The sequence below is a fragment of the Balaenoptera physalus genome, assembly GCF_965194825.1.
Source record: "Balaenoptera physalus genome assembly, chromosome: 14".
Classification (NCBI taxonomy): Eukaryota; Metazoa; Chordata; class Mammalia; order Artiodactyla; family Balaenopteridae; genus Balaenoptera; species Balaenoptera physalus.
Genome location: NC_138893.1, coordinates 71,435,360 through 71,460,977, shown reverse-complemented (window position 1 = coordinate 71,460,977; position 25,618 = coordinate 71,435,360). Strand labels below are relative to the sequence as shown.

The 25,618-nt window shown below is 48.3% G+C and overlaps 1 protein-coding gene across 1 annotated transcript in view; it reads right to left on the bottom strand.

Moving 5' to 3' along the window:
• Nucleotides 1-25,618, bottom strand: part of FRMPD2 (FERM and PDZ domain containing 2) — a 78,979-nt gene that overhangs the window by 48,313 nt on the left and 5,048 nt on the right. Inside the window, exons 3-12 of the mRNA XM_082425477.1 lie at nucleotides 24,594-24,659; nucleotides 22,247-22,438; nucleotides 20,288-20,420; nucleotides 19,493-19,580; nucleotides 17,603-17,729; nucleotides 15,619-15,690; nucleotides 13,366-13,540; nucleotides 10,309-10,459; nucleotides 9,533-9,671; nucleotides 4,166-4,321 (exon numbers count right to left, since the gene is read on the bottom strand). Coding sequence (XP_082281603.1) covers nucleotides 4,166-4,321; nucleotides 9,533-9,671; nucleotides 10,309-10,459; nucleotides 13,366-13,540; nucleotides 15,619-15,690; nucleotides 17,603-17,729; nucleotides 19,493-19,580; nucleotides 20,288-20,420; nucleotides 22,247-22,438; nucleotides 24,594-24,659 — 1,299 coding nt within the window. The remainder of the gene's footprint in view (nucleotides 1-4,165; nucleotides 4,322-9,532; nucleotides 9,672-10,308; nucleotides 10,460-13,365; nucleotides 13,541-15,618; nucleotides 15,691-17,602; nucleotides 17,730-19,492; nucleotides 19,581-20,287; nucleotides 20,421-22,246; nucleotides 22,439-24,593; nucleotides 24,660-25,618) is intronic.

Genomic DNA, 25,618 nt, shown 5'->3' with positions numbered 1-25,618 from the left:
GTTAAACAAAGTTAAGAACGTGTAATTCCTCCTCAAAGGCTATAGATAATATTCTGAGCCATATCCTTTGAGCTGTTTTGCAGATACTGAAAGCCCCACCAGGAGGAAGAAGTTAACTGTATGCTGACCACCACCAGCATGTAGACCCCCAGACTGGTTGGAACCAGAAGGTTGATGATGGTGACTCCCAATTACCTCACTGCCAACCAATCAAAAGAATGTCCATGATTTGATCACACACCCCACAGCCCTCTCCCTCACCCTGTCTTTAAAAACCTTTCCCTGAAAGCCATCAGAGAGTTCGGGTCTTTTGAGCATGAGTTGCCCATTCTCCTTGTTTGGCACCTGCAATAAATGCTGCACTTTCATTCACAACCGGGTGTCCGTAGATTGGCCTTACTATGCACAGGTGAGAGGACTAAGTTCAGTTCAGCAACAATTCTAAACATTTCTCATGCATTTATTTCATTTAATCTTCACAGTAATCATAAGAGATAGGTGTAGCTACCTCTTTTCAAATGAGAAAATGGTGGCACAGGAAGCCTAAGTAGTCTGTCAAAGTTCCCACTTAGGAGCCAGGAATGAAAAGATGAGTCTGTTTTCTTCTGAGTCTTCACTCTTAACAACGAAAATACAGAGTTTCCATAAAGTCTGCAAACATAGGTAAATTTATGTAATGTCGTCAAGGGCATCTTCCATCTGTAAAATAAATAATATTACCTATGTCTCCATGCTTTACTAGGGAATCTTCTGTGGCACCACTCCTCCTCCACTCTGTGCTGCTACTGCTGACTTTCCTCTCTGAGGGGCACCTCATCTCCTTGTGCTTAGGGCCATCTCACCATTTTCCCCTGATCCCTACAGTGAGCCGCAAAGCTGAGACTGGACCCAGGCTCTCCTGGCTCCCAGCCCACACAGCACCCTGGCTGTACTAAAAATTGTTGGAACAAATGGATTATTTCCAGATATTCTTCAAGAGATTTACAACAATTTATATCCTTTGACCCTATCATTCCACTTCTGGGAATCTGTCCTAAGAAAATATACTGAATGATCAAGACAAACCCTTGATCAGAGCAATGTTTGGTGCACACTTGCAGAGTTGGGTTGGCAGGACTAGTTTCCTAAAGGCAGTACCACCTTAAAAGGGATTATCAGGCAAGCTTTACAAAGGATATTTACAAAGCATTTGTAATTATCTGGGAAATGCATCTGTTATAACACTAAGTGGGAAAAAATACAGGGTATGATTTCAACAGCAAAAAGAAAAGAAAAGAAAATATTTTAACAGCATATGGCAACCCCTAGTTTTGTGGAAAGATGGTTCCATGGTTGAAGAAGTTTGGAAAACACTGAGTTAACCTTGAACAGGTTGTTCTGGGACTAATATGCTAATATAACTGTGAATCTTGCAGACAGAGTATGTTATTTAGCAGTACCCAAACTGGACTTCTGCCAAGTCTCCTTCTAGTGTGAGATGATGAAATAGCAGAATTAGTCATCAGTGAACCGGAGGCCAATAGGCGCCATCTGATAATGGAAAAGGGAGCCACGAGGAGCTATAATTAAACAATCCAGTGACTGTTTATGGAGTAACTGGGCTATGTGCTGGGCTCTGGGGATTCAAGATCCTCTGGACATTTACAACCTAGTAGAGAGGACAAGAAGTGAACGAAATGACTGCAGTGTAGAGTGTCAGAAATATATACCAACAATGTTTCAAATGTTCTTAACCTTCGACCCTGTAATTCCACTCATGAGAGTCTATTCCCAAGAAATTAATCAGAAATGCAGCTAAAGACTTATGTAGTAAAAATACTAACCTCAGTATTGTTTAAAATAGTCCCATATTTAAAACAATTTATGTGCCAAACAACAGAGTATTGAGAAAAAATTTAGGGTATCCCATGTGTTGACTCAAAATAAAGTTTCAAAACTTTAGTGAGATGGGATTATAAAAAAACACAAAACTGACTATATAATATAAACCCAATTTTAAATATATATGCATGTACACATGTGAATGCACAGAGAAGGATGAATATACTCAAATGTAATCGTACTGTCTCCAGGGGGCAGGATCATGAGCTAACGTCTACTTTTATAATCATGGAGGAGAGGGCTTGTTTAACAAACACTAGCCGTAACAAGAAGGGTCACAATGTGGTCTGGGGGTTACCAAGAACTCCCTAGTCCATGTGTCTGTACCGTGGGCAGGCCTAGCATCAGCAAGCCCAACCAACAACTGTGGGGAACCACGGTAGGTGTTCCTTGAAACTGGTAAGATCGCATACAAATCAAATCTATTTAGTGTTTTCCATCAAAGACTAAAAAAAAGTTTAGAGATTACCATACTAAGTGAAGTAACTCAGACAGAGAAAGACAAATATTATACTGTATCACTTATATGTGGAATCTAAAAAATAGTACAAATGAACTTATTTACAAAACAGAAACAAACTCACAGACATAGAAACAAACTTATGATTACCAAAGGGGAAAGCAGTGGGCGGTGGCGGGGGGGGTAGATAAATTAGGACTATGGGATTAACAGATACACACTACTATATATAAAATAGAAAAACAGCAAGATTGACTGTAGAGCACAGGGGACTATATTCAATATCTTGTAATATCCTATAATGGAAAAGAATCAGAAAAAATATATATCAATATATGTATATAACTTAATCACTTTGCTGTACACCTGAAACTAATGCAATATTGTAAATCAACTATACTTCGATTAAAAAACAAAGATATGCCCTAAAGAATTTCCTGCATTTTTGCTTATGAGATGGTGGCTTCCTTTACAACCACTTGTCATCCTTCAACCAGAGGAAGGAGGGACACAGTGAGCCCAGCACACTAAGCCAGGGCCTGGGCAGAGGCGGGCCAGACATCGCCTGCCTGCAGGAGCATCTCAGACCTGAGTCCTTAGTCTCTCCGCTGGCTCTATGGTCCTGTGGCCACTTTCCATCAGATGTGTGCTGATGGCTTTGAAGTCCCCACTTGTCTCTCGTCAAGGGAATGCTGCATCCCCTTAACAAGGAACGCACATGAAGTCTGGATAATGGAAGACAGTGAGCGCCTTTCTGCCCGGGCTTCTCAAATGAGATGCTTGAGGGTTTACACTGTGCTAGGTGTTGCAGACAATTCCAAGTGACTGACCAAAAAAAAATGGACAGACCTCACCTTGGCAGTTCTGCTTTCAAATGACTGTCTCTATCAAAGGCAAGAAAACACAGAATATTTCTACCCGCTTCAGGAGACTTTTGTACAAAGAAATGTATAAATCCTGGAGTTTCCTTTTGAAACTGATCCCCAGCTCTAAAGGCCCCACCGGGCACGTCACCCTGGGGAAGCTGGGGGGCCTCCTCCCACGTGCCCCCGAGCTCTACCTGCACAGGCAGAGCGGCCATTTCCTCCCACCCTGAAGTAAAGTAACTGGTACTGTTATTGTTCTCATTGGGCAGTTATCACAGTGTTGCATGCCTCTGGGTACCCATCTGTCCTCCCGACAAGACTTGGGACTCCCTGGTGGCAGGAAGCATGTCCTTTCTGTCTCTATTTGCTACTGTGCTTGGTCCACTGCAGGTGTAAGTCATGGAGTGAGCAAAAGATATTCGTCGGAGGCTCTGTGTGCCCACAAACATAAGGGACTGAAATATCACTGCTTTTGCTAAAGGGCCAAAGAAAGAGTAGACCAGAGCTGCACCCATATGTATGGACCACACCACCTGTGCTGTGCTGAGAACAGTGCCCGGAAGGCTGCAAACTTGAAGTCTTCCAATGGCTTTGCTTTTGGCTCACACGCAAGTTTTTTACTTCAGTTGTCAGAAATGTCTCTATGAGAAATGTGGTCTCCCCCCACTCACTGAATAGTGACTGTGAGCTCCAAGATTGAAGAAAGGCCCTGCCATACCCACCCCAGCCCAATAAATCTTACCCATTTGGGGGGATCATTTCCAATGCCATCTGCTTCCAAAAGTCTCTCCTTGCCCCACAGGGCGAAGGAGCTTCCTTCCTCCCAAAGGCTCAAGTCCCTTGGTCATACTTCCTTGTGGGTCTGAGCACATCCAGCCCCAGAGAAATCTCTGGAGGGGATTGCCGACTATGTGCCCTTGAACACCGATACACCCTCTCAAGAGCCCAAAGGCCTCACCCTCAAGAACTCCAGCTCCGCATCCTCTCCCCAGAGCACAGGACTTAGACGGTGCAGCTCTGAGACTTCGACTTGCACCCGGAGAGCCGTCATCCTCTCAATCAGACTTGCGGGGATGTAATCTTCAACTCGAAAATAGGCTCTACTCTCTACCTGCTGGAAAGATGCAGAAGAAAAGAGGTGCCACCAAGACGCCTTCTATGGGACTCTGAGCAGAACAGAAGCCTGTCTGCTCCTTTAAAGTGCCCACTGGGATAACATTTCCTACCATATTAGAGGCTGGGCCAAACCAGATGACAGGACAGAAGGGAGAGACGAAAGAAGCCACCTGTTTTTGAGCCCCTTCTGTATGCCACGTGGTGCCCAGAACACATTAGCTCTTTCTAGCCTCACGGTAATCCTATGAGGACAGTATTATTATTGTCATTGCCAAGATGCACAAAATGAACAAGAAAGGAAGTCATTCAACAGGGCCAAGGTCACACCACTTGTAACTGACAGAAAGAAGATTTCATCCCCCAAAGGCCTCACACATTCCACAATGCCACTCCACTTCCCAAAAGGCACAGCGAAACCATGGCCCTGAAGTTTTGTTTCTATGTATTCATTTAGCACTTCTGTCTGCATGTGCTACCAGTACACTGTCCCCTCTCACAAGGGAGGTCTGGGCTGTGGCACCGTCTCTCCACAACAAGGTGATCAAGAAGTTGTCCCCTGAACAAGAGAAGATCTGACACCCACACCCTGCCCCAGGCCAGAGCCTACATCAAGTCTACTCTTTTGGGAACCTGAGGCTGCAACCCCACCAGGAGCTGCAGGAAGATAGTCATGACTCAGCATCACTTGCTGTCTGATGCTAGGTTCCCTGGTACAGACTCCAGGGCAGAGAGAGGTAGGCAGATGTTCTGGAGGCGTGGTCTCAGGGTTCACTGTAAGGAATGAGGAAAGTAGAGCTTGGCAGATGGAGAAGCTGACCCTTCCCTGGTATTCCTTAATCAGCCCATCCTAGTCTCAGGAAGCCCCTCCCAGTCTAATCTTGGGCAGGACAGGTCCCCACAGCTGAGGACAACTGCCCATGAGGGAGGCAGCTGGGAGCTGGGAGCATCTGGTCTTCTTGGGGCTGGGATTGGGCAGGTCGGTCTGATGAGGGGGTCTGAAGGGAACAGCACAGCATCAACTACATCCCCATGTTCCTGGTGTGGCACAGGAGTCCCCATGTAGCTGTGGACTGAGAATCCTCCAGCCGAGGGCTGGCCCATGCCAGTTCTGAGCTCAGCTCAGAGACACAAAGGGAAAGAAATTGCTCAGCAATCCAGTGCATAAAAAAGCATTCAGAATGCTATCAGAATGGCCAAAATCCAGAGTACTGACAACACCAAATGCTGACAAAGATGTGGAGTAACAGGAACTCGCATTCATTACTGGTGGGCATGCACGATGGTTCAGCCACTTTTGGAAGACAGTTCTTCAATTTCTTATGAAACTAAACATACTTTTACCATATGATCCAGCAATCATGCTCCTTGGTATTTACCCAAAGGAGTTGGAAATGTATGTCCACACAGAAACCTGCACGTGGATGTTTACAGCAGCTTTATTCATAGTTGCCAAAACTTGGGAGCAAAAGAGGTCCGTCAGTAGGTGAGTGAATAAATAAACTCTGGTACATCCAGACAATGGAATATTATTCAGCACTAAAAGGAAATGAGCTATCAAGTCGAAAAGACATGGAGGAAACATAAATACATATCATTAAGTGAAATAAGCCATTTTGAAAAGGCTGGATGATTCTGACCTTACGACATTCTGGAAAAGGCAACACTATGGAGACAATAAAAAGATTGGTGGTTGCCAGGGGTTGGGTGGAGAAAGAGAGACGAATAGGTGGAGCACAGAGGACTTTTAAGGCAGTGAAACTACTCTGTATGATACTATGATAGTGGATATATGTCATTATAAATTTGTCCAAACCCATAGAAGGTAGAACACCAAGAGCAAATCCTAATATTAACTATGAACTCTGGGGGATAACAATATGTCCATGTAGGTTCATCATTTGCAACAAATGTACCACCCTGGTGGAGGACGTTGATTGTGGGGGAAAGCTATGTATGCGGAGGCAAAAGGGTATATAGGAAATCTCTGCGCTTGCCACTCAATTTTGCTTTGAAACTCAAACTGCTCTAAAACAAGTCTACTAAGCTTTTTTTTAAGTATGTAGGATCTTTGACCCAGCATCGCATTGCTAGGACTATGTCCTAGAGAAGTCAGCATGAAACTAAAAATACTCCAGCACAACATTTATTTCTATGTCACTTAGGTTAAAGAGAAAGATTAGAAGCAACTGAAACAATAATAATAGTAGTTACTACCACTCACATGGAGCCTCTAGGTGATGCCCACCAGTGAGAGAACAAATAAGTAAACAAAGGTCCAGCCCTGCTGAGGCATACCGCGTGGCTATCCCAAAGGCTCATTAGGAAGGCCAGGGGAAGACATACTAAGGAGTGAGAAAGCAGAATGCAAATCGAATGTGGCAATGTTTACAACTGCATAAAATCCCTGCGTGTGGTCAAAGGCTGGAAGAGAATGCACCCAGAGGAAAGTTGTTCCACTGTAATAATGTGATTAAGGAGATTTATTTTTGTACCAAATTGTCTTTGCCTCCCTTTTTAAAATGCAAATGTAATCATGTTACTTCCTGCTTAGAATTCATCAGTGGCTCCCAATCTTTCACTACAGTGGTTTCTAAATCATGGTTTCTTTTTCCAGCACCAGAACCATTTATCAAACAAAATATCCACCCCTTAGGAGGGCACACGAAGTTTCTCCTGGATCTGACTGGCAGTGCCACCCAACCTTGCAGCCTGGTAGCTAAGGCTGCCGTGAAATCCCTGCAGAGCTGGACGGGCCAGCCTCCTCCTCCTGCCCACTCAGTGACCCAGACACAGGGAGGGGCTCTCCCCTCTGAGAGCCCCTAATGCCCTTTGATGTGCCCACCGCAGTGCCTGGCACATAGCGAAGCAAGGCCCTAAAAGTGAGTCCTGGCTGTGCTCTCACTAGCTTACCTAACCTCACAGAGGTGCAATTCTTCTATAATGCAAATAGAAATAACACCAGCTTTGCAGGGTTGACACAGGCTTAGATGATGCAAGCATGGAGGAGGCCCTCCATAAATTAGGGCTGAGCGAGTGGCTGCACAAATGAATGGGTGTGTGTAATCTGTTGCCTTTATACACACACACACACACACACACACACACACACACACACACAGAGAAAGGGAAAAAGTCTGCCTTTGGAGGCCACACAGGGGCAGCAGAGAACATCTTGGAACCACACTGGTCCCCAGAGCAGCTGGAGAGGTTGAGGTTAGGCAGGATCTGGGGGAGAAGCTAGAGGTGAAGGATGAGATTGGGCTAAGGCAGGAGCTAGGTGAGGCCAGTCAGAAACTGGGCAGGCCAAAGGCGCAGGGGGTCGCCAGAATTGGGCGCCTAGAGTCAGGTCTGGGCCCCTGGAGCCTCGGGGCAAGTGATCCCATAAGAAAGGTCTGGGCCTGCGTGTTCCCAACGGCCTTCAGTGGAACTGGCCCACAGTTTCCACCAACTATCAGCCCTAGAGTTAGGATCTCGGGTTAAACATCGTGTCTGAATCCATAGAGTGAAAGTTAGTCTTCGTTTTGTTTTATAGCAGAGCACTCCTGATTCTGGGGTAGGGGAAGGGAAGCTTGCAAACAGCAGTTGCTACATGCCGGGCCTCATACGTACGTCACCACCTTCCACCCTTACAGCAGCTTTGACCTACTACTATTTCCATTTTGCAGGTGAAAAAGCCGAGACTCAGAGAGACAATGTGCCCAAGGCCACTTAGCTACTTAACAAAAGAGTCAGGGTTTGGACCTGGTTTCTGTCTGACCCCAAAACTCAGGCCCACTCCTTTGCTCCATAGAGCCTAGTAAGGGCAGCCCAACACTCTGCCCCTGGAGGCTGCCCTCCCTACCCCCCCAACCTGCACCCCACCCGTCCACATGAGCTGCACACAGGGCTGGACAAGAGGCTGCAGCTAGGATGGTGACTGATTCACCGGGGCACCCCTGGCTGACAGCACCATCCATGTGTCTGGGCCCCTCTCCTCCCAAGACCCCCGTCCCCCCAAGTAGCAGTACAAGGGCAGGAGGGAGCTGGCCTAGGCATGGTTAGGACCCCAGCTCTGGGGACTGAGGAGACAGGAAGGAGCTCCAGTGTAAGCAGTGACAGGCCTGGAGGCTTGTCAAAGGCGCAGGGAGGGGTTCCGGGGGCCAGGCCAGCCCTGGGAGACTGCCCGCCCAGGACAGGGGCGTGGGTGGTGCCAGGAGGAGAAAGTGAAGTCTCAGTCCTTGTGGACTGAAGTGGGAGCAGGGGAGGGAGGGTCAGAAGGACAGGGTGTTGGGAACTGAGCTACATTTCCCTGACAAGCAAGCTGCTGACTCCCCTGATGGATGACTTTTATCCACAGTGTTATCCAGCCAGGAGCCTGTACTCCATTCGTCCATCCACTCCTTAGATCAATGTTCTTGAGCAAACTGCCTGTGTTTGAGACACTGCTTTGGTGCTGGGGAAATGGCAGAACAAAACACACAAAACCTTTACCCTCTGGTGGATTCCATTCTAATGGAGAGACCTACAGTAAGACTGATGAGGAAATGGATACACCATGCTGGGTGATGAAAAATGCGAGGGGATGAAGAAGGACTTAGAAGGCTCCAGACATGGTGGCACCTTCTGAAGATGTCCTAGGAGGAAAGCAAGATGATATTGGTGTAGTCTGAAATGTATTTTTTAAACTGCAACCTGCAATCCATTAGTGAGCTCTGAAATCAATCTTGTGGTTCATAGCCTGCATTTATAAATTAACTAGAATAGAATAGGAAATACCAATGTGTATCACATATAGAAAGGGTGCATCTGATTTCCTAAACTTTTGCCTCAGTTCTGTTACATGGACACATGTGTACAGGTTGGGTGGTAATGTCTGTCATTTTTTTTATCAGGGGTTATGGCACAAACCATTTGAAAGCCAGGGATTATAAGAATGCAATAAATTAGTAAATTAGTGTTTTTAGGCAAGACCTTAGATTAGAACTACATTACAATGTATAAACTTGACCTGTTGATCTTTGTATCCCCCAGAGTCTAGCAAAGAACACTTGATGGTTGTTTGTTGGATGAATGGATGGATGAATGAATGGAGGGATGCAGTTTACCCCAATCTCAGCGGTTGATAGGTGCTGAAAACACAGGCTCAGTCTTCACATTTCTAACTGTTCCCCCCATCCCATAATTGCTTCTCCAGTGACCCCACCCAAGGGACCCCAGTCTCCACCTCTACCTCCTCTGGGTAACTGCCAAACTCAGCCTGCAGGGCAAGGACCCCCAGCTGCAGCAGCATCTCGTCTTTGCAGCACAGCTTCTCCTCCAGGACGTCTCTCCGAAGCTGCAGGTAAAATTGGTGCCTTGTCCAACTGTGCCTGGGAAAGAGATGCAGGAATAAAGGTCACTGGGATGCTGAGGGCGAGGGAGACCACTAAAGCCTGGGAAGCAGAAAAAGGAGAGAAGATGAGATACAAGTCAATAGAACCCAGAGGGCAATGCCAGTAAGACAAGGATGGTCTCCTTTATCCACACCGTGCTTCCTGTTACTCATTGAGGTCTACTCTGTGTCAGTCATTTCCCACAACCATGGAGATGTTTGTTCCTGTGGTTCAAGTGAGAAAACTGATGTTCAGTTAGATGGTGTTTCTAGTAAGCAAAGGAATAGAGACAGTGATCCAAACCCAAACCGGTGACCCTTTCCTCGAACCCTCATCACTGGGCTGCTGGGAGGCGGGGCATGTTGGGGTCAGGGGAGAGAGAACTTGACCTTGACTGGCATATGTTTGAAACAAAAGGGTAAGTTCTCATTTTGACCAGGGCCTGTCCCCAAACACTGACTTTTCCCCCTTTTCTGTCATATTGGAATCCAATCAACAGAAGATCAGCCACAGTAACTGTTGTTATTTATACGCACATTAGTTTGTCAAGCACTTGCCTACCCATTATCTCTAATATCAGCTTGGATGTACATAAACACCTTAAGGAACAAACAAAGAAGTTTGCAGCACTCACTGGAGCAGCCCACAGTGACTGACAAAGAACTTTATTCTCAGAAAGAGCGTGAAGGTATCCGGGGAGCTCTTCTTCTGGGGCTGCTCACTCCAGCCTTCGGGGGCTATTTTGCACAACCTGGTTTCAACGTCCAGGAAAAAGAACTCTTTGCCTGAAATGGAAGTAGAGAGTATTTAGAGGGAAAAGCAGTCGGTCAGGCACCACCCCTCAGACTCACAGCCCTGAGCTCTGCCCAGAGGGTCAGACAAGAGCCAATTGAGTACAGGAGAGAACAGGAAGCAAGTCGTCTGGATAGCTAGTACCACAAGACCTTTGTTGGGTCCATGAGGGGCCAAGAACAGGGGACAAAGAGGAGAGCGTCAAGGAAGAGAAACTCAGCACCCAGAGGAGAAAATGTGATTATTTATCTTAGAGAAGATATCATTTAACATCTGCCTCCCAGCTACCATCTTATGGAAATAAAATTAAAAAACAAAGAGCTGAGTATTTATTCCATTTCTGCCATGGGCCAGGTGCATCAGCTGGACCATGCCCACATCTCCCCAGCCAGAGTGTTATGGACTGAATGTTTGTATCCCCCAAATTCATGTATTGAAGCCCTACCCCCTGCAGGTGTGATGCTATTTGTAGGTGGGGCCTTTGGGAAGTAATTAGGTTTAGATGAGGTCATGAGGGTGGGACCCCCATGATAGGATTAGTGTAATAAGAAGAGGAAGAGACAAGAACTGGCTCTCTCTGCTATGTGAGGACATAGTGAGGAGGTGGCCATCTGCAAGCCAAGAGGAGGGCCCTCACCCAGAACATGACCATGCTCGAAGCCTGGTCTTGGATTTCCCAGCCTCCAGCACTCTGAGAAATAAATGTCTGTTGTTTAAGCCACTCAGTCTACAGCATTTTGTTATAGCAGCCTGAGATGACTAAGACAGGGCATAAGTGGAGTCACCTTTGTCTTTTGACCTGAATGTTGCCACCTTGAAAACTCCACCAACCCAAGCTCAGGACTTCAACTTCAGTTAAGTTTGTCTTCTAGCACCTCTGGGAGGGAGGCTGAATCAGCTCCAGCCACTGGAGGCCCCACCTCTACCCCCTGCTCTCCTCAAGGCAAAGCTTGACCCTCACCACCCTGCCTGGGTGCCCTTGGACACTCCCCCTGAACCCCTGCAGGTCTGCCCCAGCCCTGCTCTGCCCCACACCCTTCTCCACACTCCGCCCTCACCACACAGTGTCCAGACCTCTGCCCGCTGTGTCCTCAGCCCTGGCTGCTGAACCTGACTCCCCACACCGACTCACCCTTCCCTTTGGGTCACTTCTTCCCAAGGGATGGGCAGGTCTCCATTACAGTTTGGCTGGCAGACCCTCCCAAATGGGTTTATATCCAAATCCCTGACTGTCATTCTTGAGTGATTTACCCAGGAGGCCCCAGCTGAGTAGGTCTAGGATGTCCACGTGGAAGGGGTCCAGGGGTGGGCACCTGACTGGGAGGGAAAGTAGGGGAGAAGCCTTAAGGTCTTTCTCCCAGAGCAAGCGCACTGGTTTTATTAAGGCTGCATGTTACAGATCAATAAAAATGTTTCCTGCAGGTTCTTCTATTCACACTTTAGGAAAGATTGAGCAAACATCAACTGACAACATCGAAGCATATAGTGTTGTTCTTTTCACTTGGGAGAGGGATTTTTCAGAGGTCTGCTGAGAACTATTAGAGGTAAGGACCGCCCTCTACCCACCATGGCACACTGAGTGATCCTACCACAAGCTGATAAGCTTCTCCCACTGGGGATGGGAGAACAGAGGAACACGGAGATCATGACACCTAGCAAGGTGGGCTGGTGGAGCAGGGTTTAACCTGAAGGCCTATGTGATCCCAGCTCAGCCTCCTTCCCATCACTCCACACAGTGGTTAAAGAGCTTCCACTACAATGAAGGGATCTTTGCGGTAGATGGAAATAAAAGACTCCCTTTAACAAAAGGGCAGAGATGGGAAGGTGTAAAAACCCTTTCCTTCTGGATCTTCAGAAGGGGTTCTTAACTTAGGCTCCTGGGGTGGGGTGGGTGTGCTGATTTCCCATTAGTCTTGGATGATTAGATGGACTCCTTTTTATTTTTATTGTGGTAAAATACGCACAACATAAAATTGACCATCTTGACCACAGTTAAGTATACAGTTCAGGAGAGTTAGGTACATTCACACTGTTGTGCAACCCCATCACCACATCCATCTCCAAAACTTTTTCATCTTGTAAAACTGCAGCTCTGTCTGCACCCATGAAGCAATAACTTCCATTTCCTCCTCCACCCAGACCCTGGCAACTACCGTTCTACTTTGTGTCCCTACGAATTTGACTGCTCTAGGTACCTTACGTAAGTGGAATCATACAATATCTGCCTTTTTGTAACTGGTTTATTTCACTCGGCATAATGTCCTCGAGGCTCATCTATGTTGTAGCCTCTGTGTGTCATCTAGCCATCTATGTGTCAGAATTCCCTTCCTCTTTAAGGTTGAATAATATTCCATTGTATGTATATACCACATTATGCTCATCTATTCATCCGTCAATGGATATTTGTGTTGCTTCCGTATTTTAGCTACTGTGAATGATGCTGCTATGAACATGGGAATACCAATATCTCTGAGAGATGCTGCTTTCAATTATTTTGGGTGTATATGTCAATGTGGAATTGCTGGATCATAGGGTAAATTTGTAATTTTTTGAGGAACTACCATATTGTTTTCCATAGTGGCTGCACCATTTTGCATTCCCACCTAGACGAAAATGTTTCTCACATTTGCTTGTCTAACCTCAAGGCACTGAGATTGGTCAACCAGACCCAGCAAATCACAGAAGCTACAACATCTTACAAGCATTGTTTCCTTACCATCCTCTGCACTTACTTGACAGTTTGCACATGAGGACTTGACATACTGACTAAGGTCTAGGTGTGCAAGGGGCAATGTCCCAGTCTCAAGCAGTTTTGTTAGAAGGAATAGCACTCAGGTACCTAGACACTGGGGTTACCTGAGGCCCCAGCCCAGCTGCGAGCTACCTGGGAGCCACTTACCTTTCATGTAAGCCAAGCCAAAGTAGGTGAGCTCCCCAAGGTTGGCAAAGGACGCAACAGCGCTGAAGACAGCTCCCACTGTCGACGTGATGTCACATCTCACCTCCAGGCACTGCCCATTCAGCAGCACTACACAGAGGGCCCGGAGAGCCAAATAGGACTTCCCTTTTTTGGTCTGAAAACAAGAATGGTATAAATTGTAAAAACAACTACAAGACATAGCGTCTTTACCATGGGCTAGCTATTGTGCTAACCACTTTATATGTATTTTCTCATTTAACTGACAAACAACCCGAAGAGATAAGTACGCTTGTGATTCCTGTTCAGCAGAGGAGAAGCAAGGCTCACAGATGGTAAGGGACTTGCCCAGAGTTGCACAGTTAGTAAAAGGCAGAACCAGACTCAAATCCGTGCTCTCTGCCAGCCTCTGCAGGGGCCAGGAAGGCTGGGGAGCCACATGTAACAGATCTCTCCCCTGCAGAAATCCTGGCTGCCCCTTGGGCTCTGCTTCTCAAGAGGACTGCCCAGGACCACAGTGGTGAATCGTACACCCCCAGGAGTGCTGGACAGCCTGATACTGACCCCCAGGCCTTCACAGAGCACAGCAGAGAGAATTTGGGTGGGCACAGATCCAAGGAAGAGAGAGGGCTGGCACTAAGATGATTACTGTGAACCGAGAAATTGATCAGCAGAGCCGCATCCAAAGATGTGCCTTCTGTCTCTTCACCCTGCTCAGACTAATTCCAGACTCATCGGCCTCTGTAGCCCCACCCTAACCACTGTCGCCTGGGCTCAGCCGCACAGAACAGCACATCATTCTGCCGCCACAAAATCTTGTCTGCCTGAGTCTCTGCACATACTGCCCGATGCCTGGAATGCTCTTCCCCTCCCTCCCCACAGGGCAAATTCCTATGTGTTTCCCAGATCAGGCTCAAGACCTCTTGTCTGTGGCCTGGAAGGTCAAGCCACCCTCTCCCTTCTCTGCTCCCCTGAGGCTTTCTGCTCAGGGGCCCAGCCTCCCTAAGGACGGGGGCTGAGTACCCCCTGTGCCCCAAAGCCTAGACTGAGGCCTGGCCCAGACCTCCTCAGAATGTCCTCATTAAAAGACAGTCATGGATGGACACTACAGCTGGCTTTAGTGCCATTGAGACCATGCCTGCCACCACACCATGACCTTCCTACACCCAGGGGCAGCCCCACACCCCAGGGGCCAGTGCAGGTCTGAGGACCCTGTGGGAGGGAGAGCTCTCCCATGATCCCAGGCAGGGCTGACCACATGGCACACTCTAAGCCACCCTGGTTCCTGCCCGCCCTGCACACCTGTGTCCCCTGGGGCGGTTGTTTACCATATGTGCCCATGCTGGGGTGGGGAGGGTATGGAAGGTGCTTCGGTTTAATGCTCTGCAGTTGCCCTCTTGAAATTTGTAATAATTGTATCCTTGAATGTGTGTTTTCTAAGTGATGTCCCATTGGAGCACGCACAAGGAGCTTGGGTTCACAGTGATCCTGCCTCCCCACCTCTGGTAATGGGGTCTGGCTGCCAACTCCTCTGTTCCCTGGTGCCCCAGGCCCCGTCCAGTCTCTGCCTCCCACTCCCTACCCTGCAACCTCTGCCACCCTTCACCCAGGGCAGCCCCCGGCTTATATATTCCACCATCCCGCCCCTCCTCCCCAGGGGGCTGGCTCAGGAAGGGTCCCAGTCAGGCATCTCAGAGCAGGGCATGGCACTGGCTGTACCCACTCTGGGCCGACAGCACCACAGCTCTTTCCTTGGGCCCCAGGAGGGACAAGCCTGTCACTCACACCCAGTCCAGGTCCGCCTGAGCTGGGGCAGCAGAGCCAAGGGAAGGGAAACTGGCTTTTCCTCCCCAGAAAACAGACAAATGCATAAATGCTAGAAAGCAAGCTCCATGTGAAAAGGACTCTGCTTTGTTCATATCGGAGATCTAGGGTCTGGAGTAGTGCCTGGTACCTACTAGCTGCTTCAAGAATATTTCCTGACTGAATGGGAAGAAGAAGGCAGAGCTCGTCTGGAAGGACAATCAGGACTTCGTCAGAAGTCACAGAGGGTTCCTCTTAAAGGGGAAGAGGATGCTGAAGAAAGGACATGAAGTAGGAGTGTGACTTGGTGAGGGCTGGCAGGTGCCTGGAGGAGAGAGTGAGCCCCTCAGAGCTCAGTCAGCCTTATGGCCTGCCCAGCTGGTCACTTCCCTCGCCAACCTCCAGCCCTACCCAGTCTAACCCAGCAGTTACCACAATTGTTCCAGGTAGATACAAGATCACCGGGGCCTCTCCAGCCAGCAGGACGAACTCCGGCCTGGAGAACTGAAGAAACACGCAGAGTCACTCACGGTAGAGGAGAGGAATCAAAGTCAAGTTCCACGGAGCTGGACCCCCAGCTCCAGAACTGGGCTTTTCCCATGGCCTCACTTCCCCCTGCCCACTAGCAGCACTCCCTTGCCCAGAGCCAGCAGCAAGCAGGTTTCAATGAAATGGAGCTCAACTGTGCTGAGGCCCTAGCTAGGCTGGGCATCTCAGAGCAGATGTCTTACAAGAGGGTGTGGTTTTGGCAATGTTCTAACTCTTCAGTTAGGTGTCCACTTCATTCTCAGCGTCATAATTCATGCATGATCACATAGTCTTTTATATGTCTCAAAATAAATATATATTATATGCAATAAGATTTTTCAAAAGCGAAAATACCTTTAGATTTAGATCCGATGAAATGTTTTTCCAGCTCTGGATGTTGAATCAGTAGTGTGCATGAAGAGCTATTCTCAGTTTCACAATACTTCATGTTTGTAGCACATTTGTGATGCAGGAAATGCTTTAATGCCACCATTATTTAGACCCAGCCATCTAAAATGGGCTGAGAATGTGCACCCTATGGGGTGCACATTCTCAACCCATTTTGCAGGAAGTTGGGGCTCCAAGAGGTTAAGAAACTCACCCAAATATAACACCAGTTAGTGATAGGATTGGGTGGGCCTTCTAATGTGTCCCCCATGGGTACCTGGCAGGACTTCTGTCTCAAGAGGCCAAACATCCAGCCAGGGTGTCCCTCAGAAGCGCCTTTAGTGAGTGGTTATGAAGAAAAGCCAAAGAAGATGAACAAGGCCTCCCTGATGCCGGTCCGTCCCTCCCCCTCCAAGCTCATGAGGACCTGAGAGTGGCCTTGGAGGGCAGCAGGGGCTGGAGGGGAGCATGGCACCAGGGCCACAGAGGAGAGGATGTCCTGAGGCTGCCCAGAGCTCAGCTTATCCCTAATTAGTTGAGCACATTAAGCAAATCTCTCTGCAACAGACAGACAGGCAGACAAGGCCTTCTGGGGGCATCTGGGTCTGACGTTCCCAAAGGGCTCCTGATGCTCGGACAGAAGGCCTGGCAGGGACAGCCTCCTCAGTGAACAGCCTGCTTGGGAGGGGCTCGTCACAGATCCAGGGGCACTGATCCCCATGGTCACTGTGGGCTTGTGTGGGTATTAAAACAGTTTTTCAGCTGATGTCAGTATCATGCATCAAGGAAGGGATGCTTTTTATCTAAACACCGGAAGTGGCTCTGACCGCTGGTGCCAGAGCTGTTTCTGGCAGAAGGTGTTACCCTGCGACCATCCCTGATCTCACCCTGCAGCACAGGTGTAGCAAGCCGGCCCCTCAGCAGAGACCAGCCTGCCTGCCAGGAGTCAGGGGTCCCTGGAACCACGAGCAGGGGTCACCCAACATGATCCCTCCTGTCGTCATGGACTCCCAGGCTGGGGCAGGCTGGCCTGGCTACTCTTGAGCCCCGACTCCCCAAACTCGTCCAACCCCTACTGCCCTATGTGCCAACCAACCTGGAGAATCTCTCTCCCTGACTGTCCCACCCATTCCTTTGCTCCCACATGTCACCTGTTCAGAAGGCCCTTTCCAAGTACATTCAGCCTTGTCAGCTCTCTTACCACCTCCCCTGTTCTGCCACCATCTACGCCAACGGCTGTGAACTTCCTGAATGCTGGGACCTGGCATCTTCAACCTTCTGTCCTACACAGAATCTACAGCAAGGCCACTCAATAACACCTATTGCCCTGAATTTCAAAGTTCAGGGTGATTTTAGTCCAGTTCTCTGTAAATCTCAGCCCAGGGAAGCTGTACCCCCCGACCCCCGGCAGGACCCTGTCCATTTTCAGCTGCTGTGTCAGCCACACACGGCTCCTCGCTCACACCTCTCTCGGGAGTGCCCTTTGGTCCTCTCTGCTCACCTTTCCCTTTCTTTGCAGGAAACCCTTTCCAGAAGAAGTTGCTAGCCGTGAGTTTTCTGGGAGAGCAGAACCAGAGCTGAGCCGTCGGCCTTCCTGAAGATCTGGGGGAACTTCAGCTGGAAGAACGCTGGCCAGCAGTCAGCGAAGGAGCAACAGTTAACAGTGGAAACAGCTTCCATCTAGCAAAAGCCCCCTCACACATGTGTACCCACTACTGCCCCTTCGCCCCACAAGTTATATCCGCTTTGTCAATGAGGAGGCTGAGGCCCAGAGAAGTTAGGGCTGCAGAGCCACGGGGGTTGTTTTGAGGTACAAGGGTGCAGTCCGTCTCTTCCTCACCCCACTTTGACCCTGCCTCTGCTCACTGAGCTCAGGACAGGCCGGGCCCGTGACCCCAGGTCCTGAACACAGGACGATGGGGCTGCAGAGGGTTCTGACTTTCCTGCCTAGAATTCTATCTATTGTTCAAAATGTTTCAACGATAAACACACATTGTTTATGGAATCAGAAAAAAAAAAAGGGATTTTCATTGGGAAAATAGCAAATAGAGTTTTGTTTTATTTATTTTTGGCTGCATTGAGTCTTCGTTGCTGCACATGGGCTTTCTCTAGTTGCGGCGAGCAGGGGCTACTCTTCGTTGTGGTGCACGGGCTTCTCGTCACGGTGGCTTCTCGTCACGGTGGCTTCTCTTGTTGCGGATCACGGGCTCTAGGCACGTGGGCTTCAGTAGTTGCGGCACATGGGCTTAGTTGCTCCGCAGCATGTGGGATCTTCCAGGACCAGGGCTCAAACCCGTGTCCCCTGAATTGGCAGGCGGATTCTTAACCACTGTGCCACCAGGGAAGTCCCACAAATAGAGTTTTAAATAGAGGAAAAAGCATTTTGAGGTGAACTCTGCAGCCTCGTGCCAAGGCCCCAGCTGTGTATTTGACATCAAGCTGGCTACAGCCCTTGGCTGATCCGTGGAGGGACAACGAATCAAGATGTATATAAATAAAGTTTCAAAAATGCATAATGTTCCAGGTCCAGGAAGATACGGGCCCATATGGGTTTCAAGCAGGTTTGTTAGACTGATTTTGAAAATAGCCACAATTCTTCTCCCTGATCCATGCCCTTAACCGTGGGACTTTGACCCCCTTCCCATCAGGAGGTGGAGTCTGTTCCCCACTCCTTGAACTTGGGCTGACCTCTAGCTTTCTTCGGCCAATTGAATGAGGTGGAAGGAGAGAGGGCTAGGGCTAGTTCTGGAGGTTCTGTGGAGATACCCCTCTCTCTCTCTCTCTCCCTCCCTCCCTCCTCCCTTTTCTCCTTCCCTCCTTCCCTCTCTTGACCTCAACTCTGCCATCGTCATGAGGACAATCCCAGGCTAGCTAGCCTGTGGTGAAGAGCCAGGGCTTGCCTAGACAACAGCCAGCCAGCCCCCAGAAGTGAAGCTGCGCAGCTGAGGTGCAGCTGCTCACAGATGCACCAGAGCACCCTGCAGAGTCCAGAAGAACGTCCCAGCTGAGCACAGCCTAAATTCCTAACTCACAGAACAAAAGCTAAATAAATCATTGTTTGTAGTCACTGTGTTTTGTGGCTGTGTGTTACGCAGCCTCACGTGACATAGATAATCACAACAACAACAGAAGCGTGTTGTTCCATAACTGAGCCTGAACTTGGTTCCCAGAGGAGACAGAATGCCCTGACACCATGGCTGCCATCAGGCCCCTCATCACCTTGGCTTCATATCTGCTTAAATGTGGCTTTTTCACCTGCCAATGCAATAGGGTGGGCTTTTTCTGGAAAAGCAACAGACTTCTCAATTATCAGAAGAAAGAAGCAGGGTACAGCAGGTCCCACACCAACATCCCACACCAAGTTCACAGCCCCGTACACCTTGCTGCTTACCTGTTCACAGAGAGGCTGCAGCAACTGTGTGCTGAGGCACTCAGTCTGGGCTCCAGGGAGCTCTGAGTCTCTGTGCTTCTCTCTGAAACTAACCAAAGAGCATGGTGGAGGGCATGAGCAGAGGCAAAGAGCATGGCTTTCTTGAATTAAGCAACCTAGGGTGTGTATATCAGCATCACGACTTACTAGCTGTGTGCCGTTGACAAAGTTACTTGACCTTTCTGAGTCTCTTTCTTCATGTGAAAAATGGAAATGGAAATAACAGTTACAGAGGGTTGGGGGAGTTTTTAGGAGGAAAGATGAAGTCTAACAACAAAGAGAACCTTATTTTATGGACAACAAATAGTAAATTAATTTTTTTTTTAATCTCAAATTGAAAAGCAGAGAACGGTGGAAGATTTGAAGATTACTCTAAAGATTACTCCATTCTTCTAACACACCTAGAGCAACAACAAAAACACTCTTTCATAAATTGCTTTTTCTTTCACTCCACCTAGAAATCAATTAAAGGGAAATTTTTTTCATGTCGTTTGTTTAAATTTGTTTTTATCAATTTTAAAAAAGTTTACATTGGACATAAATAACTCTGCTAAATTACATCTCCAAATGAAGTTTTCCTCAGGACACAGGCGAGTCCTAAGCTCAGCCCCTTCTCTTCAGGGGCTTCCTGGAAGAGTGGGGTTTGCACGGGCTTTCTCTGCCTCCACAGCATGGACATCAGGCCCACAGGGGCCAGGAAACAACAGAGTGGGTACCATCAGCCCACCCAGGGAATGCTCAGGGCGCCATACCCACCTCTGCAGGGATGCAGACACCCCGGGGCCCTCGTTGCCCGGCTCTCACAGCTGGCCTGCTGCAGCCTGTTCCTGAGCAGGTAGCTTCTGTCCTGCTGCCCGGACGAGCTTTCCTCCACAGCCCTCCTCTCCACCTGAAGGTCAAGTGTATCACACATCCGCATCCCAAGGTCGAGAGGGGACATTTACACAGACGCATACAACCTGGCTATCGGTTTGAGTCAGTGTGGAAGGGTCTGTCCTGCACAGTGGGAGCCCAACAGTGAGCACGTAGCAACCAGAGCGAGGTCTGTGTGTACCAGCCACACAGCCTAGAGGTGGTTCACTCACCCCCACCCCCCAACACCTGCATACTCATGCACATCTGTGCCTTCGCTCACACGCCCCCTCCACTGGCCAGGTTCTCCCTGATGATCTCTCCTGTGCTTCCAAGGCCCAGAGCTACATCCTCTCTACTTCTAACCCTCTCCACCTCTGCCCTCTCCATATCTGCAGATAGGAATGTCCTCTCATCACCTCCCCTCGTCACTTTACTCACATCTGCCTCTATTCCACCATGTTACAGCAAGTTTGCTTGCTTGTCTCTCTCCCACAATCTCACTGTGTGCTTAACGCACCCCTGTAGCTTACTGAGTTCAGTGCCCCAGTGAGGGTCGAATAAGCAGTGGAAATCACTTCACAGGTCCCTGACCGAAATCACTTTATGATTTCCCGATGGCAATGCTGCAGATCATCACAATGTCCATCAGGGGACAATGACATATCAATGGATGGTAGGCTCTAGTGTCCTTCGAATACATGGACCTCGTCCGTCCCCACCAAATCCTCTGGCTCAACGAACAGGAGCGACATGTTTACACGCCAAGAGAGAAGGGGTCCAAGAAGGAGGACAGGATGGGAGAGGCATTTTCTTTTATTTTTTTTTTCTCTCTTTTTCTTTTTCTTTTTTTTTGGCCACCCGCACAGCTTTCCGGATCTTAGTTCCCTGACCAGAGATCGAACCTGTGCCCCCTGCAGTGGAAGCACAGAGTCCTAACCACTGGACCGCTAGGGAATTCCTGGGAGAGGCCTTTTCTGATTGACTGTGGGCAGCACCTCCACAGCCATCCCCTCCTCTCCATCCGCATGGCCCCTGTCTCAGTTCTCCAACACGCCCCTGGACAAGCGCAGTGCTGCCCAGCAAACGCCTCTCTTGCCTCACCCGAGTCCCAGCTCTGTCCTGGCCTCAAGGGGGACCAAGGCTGGTGCAATTCCTGCTCTGGAGCTCCCTGTGGGATCAGGTTGAGGCTGTCTCCTCCTGAGACCACCTCCTTACTCGGCTTGTCCCCCATCCTTCCATCACTCCCTCTCCTGGGAGTACTTCCCCAATAACTAACCTGCACAAGAATGCCCGCCTCTGGCTTTGCTTCAGGGAAACCCAGCCTAAGCCAAATGCTCACTATGTGCCAGACCCCTTGCTAGGCCCTGGCGAGTGCACAGGGCAGCAAGCAGCACCGTGTGACAAGCACAGCAAGGGGACCCTCTGCAGGTACAAGATGGCAGAGGGGAGGGAGCGGCCAGGGACGATGTAGGCAAAGTCAGGGAAGGCTTCTCGTGCAAGGCCTAGAGCTGAATTTTGATAAGCTAACTCATGGGTCATAAACACGACTGTTTTTATGAAAAGAGGCTCTTTCAAAGATCTCAACGGTCTTAGCCACATTAGAAATCTGGGCTCGCTCAAAGGTCTTCACCAGCACTGCCCGACAGAACTGCAGTAACAGGAATGTTCTAGATCTGTCCTGTCCAGTATGGTCCTCGCCAGCTACAAGGGGCTACTGAGCACTTAAGTGTGGTCGGTGTGACTGAGGAACTGAATGTTTTATTTCCTTTCAATGAACTATGACTTAGCTCATTTGAACTTCAACAGCCACACGTGGCTAGCGAGTGGCCCCTGGCTTGGAAAGTGCAGATCTACACTGACCTCGGAGATGGTGCCCAGAACCAAGCCGACCAGCTGTCTGACGTGGAGACTGGCAGAGGCTGGGTGGACAGCCACTTCTTCCCAATGAATCCGACAAGCTTCCAGGATGGACTGCAGCGGTAGCCGCCTGCCAGGCTGGTCTTCGCACATGGTCAGCAGAATGGAGTGCAGGGGCTCGCAGAGCTGCAGGGGCTGGAGAGTGGGGCAGCCACGTGAGAAGCCTCCAGAGCCGCAGCCCCTGAGGCCAGTGCTTTGTCAGGTGTGCCATGGAGACAACTAAGAGAGGATGTTCTCATTAACTAGGTAGATGCTCACTCCTTCTGGGGAGTTTAGGGAGGCTAAACGGTTATATCACTGAGGCCACAAAATGCGGAGCAATTATCTCTGCATCAGCTGTGTGTAGTTTGCTGCTTTCTAATCTGCAACGTGCGGGGACCCCAGACACATCCTTGAAATGCCTACAAAAAATAGGTGCTTGACAAAACGGATTTCTGCCTATGCCAAGCACCCAGATCAAACCAGGTCAGCCTTTAACTCACATTCACCTGGCCAGCTTGACATTTTCTCTAATTATTTAGGTGGCTCTCACTGTGCCTTTCCGCTAGAGTGTGAGCTCCAGGACCACAGGGACTGTGGCTTTTTCACTTTGGAATCTCCAGTGGTCAGTGTAAGGTCAATAATCATTGATTGAACTTTATGTCACATGTACACATCAAGCAAAAGAAAAAATAGTTATCTTATTAAACACTTCCCTCATGTATTTGAATGACCATCCTTTATATAGGGAAGGTCTCAAATTCATACTCACTCTCAGGTGTTTTCTCACCCTCACCCATACTGTAAGTTACTTTCCAGATGAAGACTGCACTACCATTTCCTGCCACGGAGCATGAGTTGTGAATGCCTATCTTCATGTGTAACCAGGCTACTGAGTCCCACACTCATATAACACATCCAAGGACCTCTTATGTGCCAGGACTGCGTGGCTACTTGCAGTATAAGGTGGGAGACAGGCCCAGCCTTCAAGAGGTGTAAAGTCTAATGAAGATGGCCACTTAAAGAGACAAGGACAGTACAGGCTGATAAGGGCTTTGGTCTCAGAAACATAAGACATGGTCATAACACAGAGGAAGGGGCCTAACCCAGTCTGGGGAGGGAGGAGGGAGCTGGGGAAAGAATTTGAACTAAATCTCAAAAAGCACACTGGGGCTGGCCAGGAGAAAGGCTGGGGAGTGAGCCGCAGACAGAGGGAGCAGTGTGGGCAAATGTTGGCATGTGTCTAGAAGGAAGGAGGCTATGGGCAGGACCAGGCCCAGGGCAAAAGGACAATGCAGGGCCCCTTGGTCAAAATTGTTAAGAACTTTAATGCAGAGCACTGAATCAAGTGGGGAGCCCTTTTAAGTGCAGGGCCCTGTGCTATTACACAGACCACACGCCCACTAAGCCATCCCTGATTATGGCAGAGTATCAGAGAGGAACCAGGGTCACAGGTAGGAACCAATTCTGGGCTCCAGGTATGCTCTGCTGAGAAGTGGAATGCAACCCCGTGGGGAGTGGGGAGCTGTGAAAGATTCCACAGGAGAGGGACATGGGCAGGTCCCTTTTCAGAAGGAGCCGGAAACACTGGGATGTTTAATTGGAGAGGGCAAGGGTGAGATGGAAGGAAGGAAGGAAGGAGGTTAGGAAGGAAGGAAAGGGGGGGAGGGAGGAAAGAAATAAGGCAAACAGGCTGGACAGAGTTCTCCAGTGTATGTTCTTGTTACACTGGTTTCTACGGAATTCTTAGTGTCAGATGAAAATTTACCCATACACACAAACACACACATACGCATCCTGTAGTCAAAAATTTTGTAAAATGCTATGATAAAATTTAAAAGTTTCTGTGCTTTAAGCCTTCTCAGAGTCTTTAATAAACTACTCTGACAAATCTTCAAGAAGAAGACATCGTAGGGACATTTTTCCAAATCAATTGAGCACAGAACCCTTTTTCATGGAAGCATCTCACTTCAGGAAGGGCTGCTTTAAAGCCTTTTTTATAAATTGGTATCTTCAGTATCTATAAAATCCTCTAGCTTCCTACTTCCTCTGGACTGGAGTGGCAAATAAGTTCTTATCGTGCTTGCCAATCCCAAACTGTGTCTGCCTGGAGTGCCAAGTTGAGTAGGATTCTGAAGTTCTTTCTGTACGCAGCAGGAGCAGCTCTTTAATCGACTGGTAATCCTTCCTAGAACCTAGGAGTGCAGAGTGGTGGCACATAGCTCAACAGATGTGGTCCCTGCCCCGGGAAAAAAACTAAATAAATCCAAAGACATGACCTGGCAAGACTTTGAATATCTTGTTCACAGACCTGATTTGGTGGAATGTGAAACCCTGCTGACCAGTAGAGGGTCATTCCCAAAGAATAGATGTGCATCTGCCCAAGAGAAAAAGCACATGATTAGATTTGTCACCTCTGTTATTCCATGGTCCTGTAAACAAGATACAATTCATTTCCACATGAGGCAGACACTGTTGGCTGGCTAGCCGAACAACCATCTGCAACTCCCTTAAACTTTGCTGCATCTTACTCTAGAGGCTGAAAGTCTCAGTGACCATGACGCTCAATTTTTGTGAAAGATGTGAAGTAAGTCTGTTAGGGGGCTTCTGAAAAAGTTTGTTCTTTACTGTCAACAGGAACACATGTGGCTGGTCCCATCCTTTCTCCCCTGTTTCTGTCTTGAACACTGATGTGATACATGGAATCATGGCAGCCATCTTATGACCATGAGGCAATAAGCATAAAGACAAAAAGTCAACAGCTAAGGAGGATAGATTGGAAATATACAGCCTAGATCCTTGATGACATTTACCAAGCTTCTGACCAATCTCTTGACTTCTTGTTACATAAATAACTATATGTATGGTTCCAGCAGCTGTATTTTAGGCTTTCTGTTTCTTGTAGCCAAAACTATCTCTACATGACACACTACGGTTCAGCCTGATTAAAAAGCATCATATGTTGTCAGAAAGCAACATGGTATAACAGAAGAGCATTATCTGACTTCCCTGAGCTTCAGTTTCGTCATCTTTAAAGTGAATATTCTGCCTAAAAACTTCTGAGGATTGAGTAAAGAGGATCTGGACATGGTAATAATAATATTCATTATTGTTTTTATTATTATTAGTCAGAGAGCACTTATAACAGACTAAGCCTTTCTCTAAGTCTTTACTTATATTAATTTATTTAGTCCTCACCACCATCCTGTGAAGTATGTATTTAATTTTCCCCATTTCACAGAGGAGGAAACTAAAGCAAAGACAAGTTAGGGAATTTTCCCAAATAAGACCTAAAGCCTAAACTTGATCCCAGGCACCAGAGCCCCTGTCTTGAGC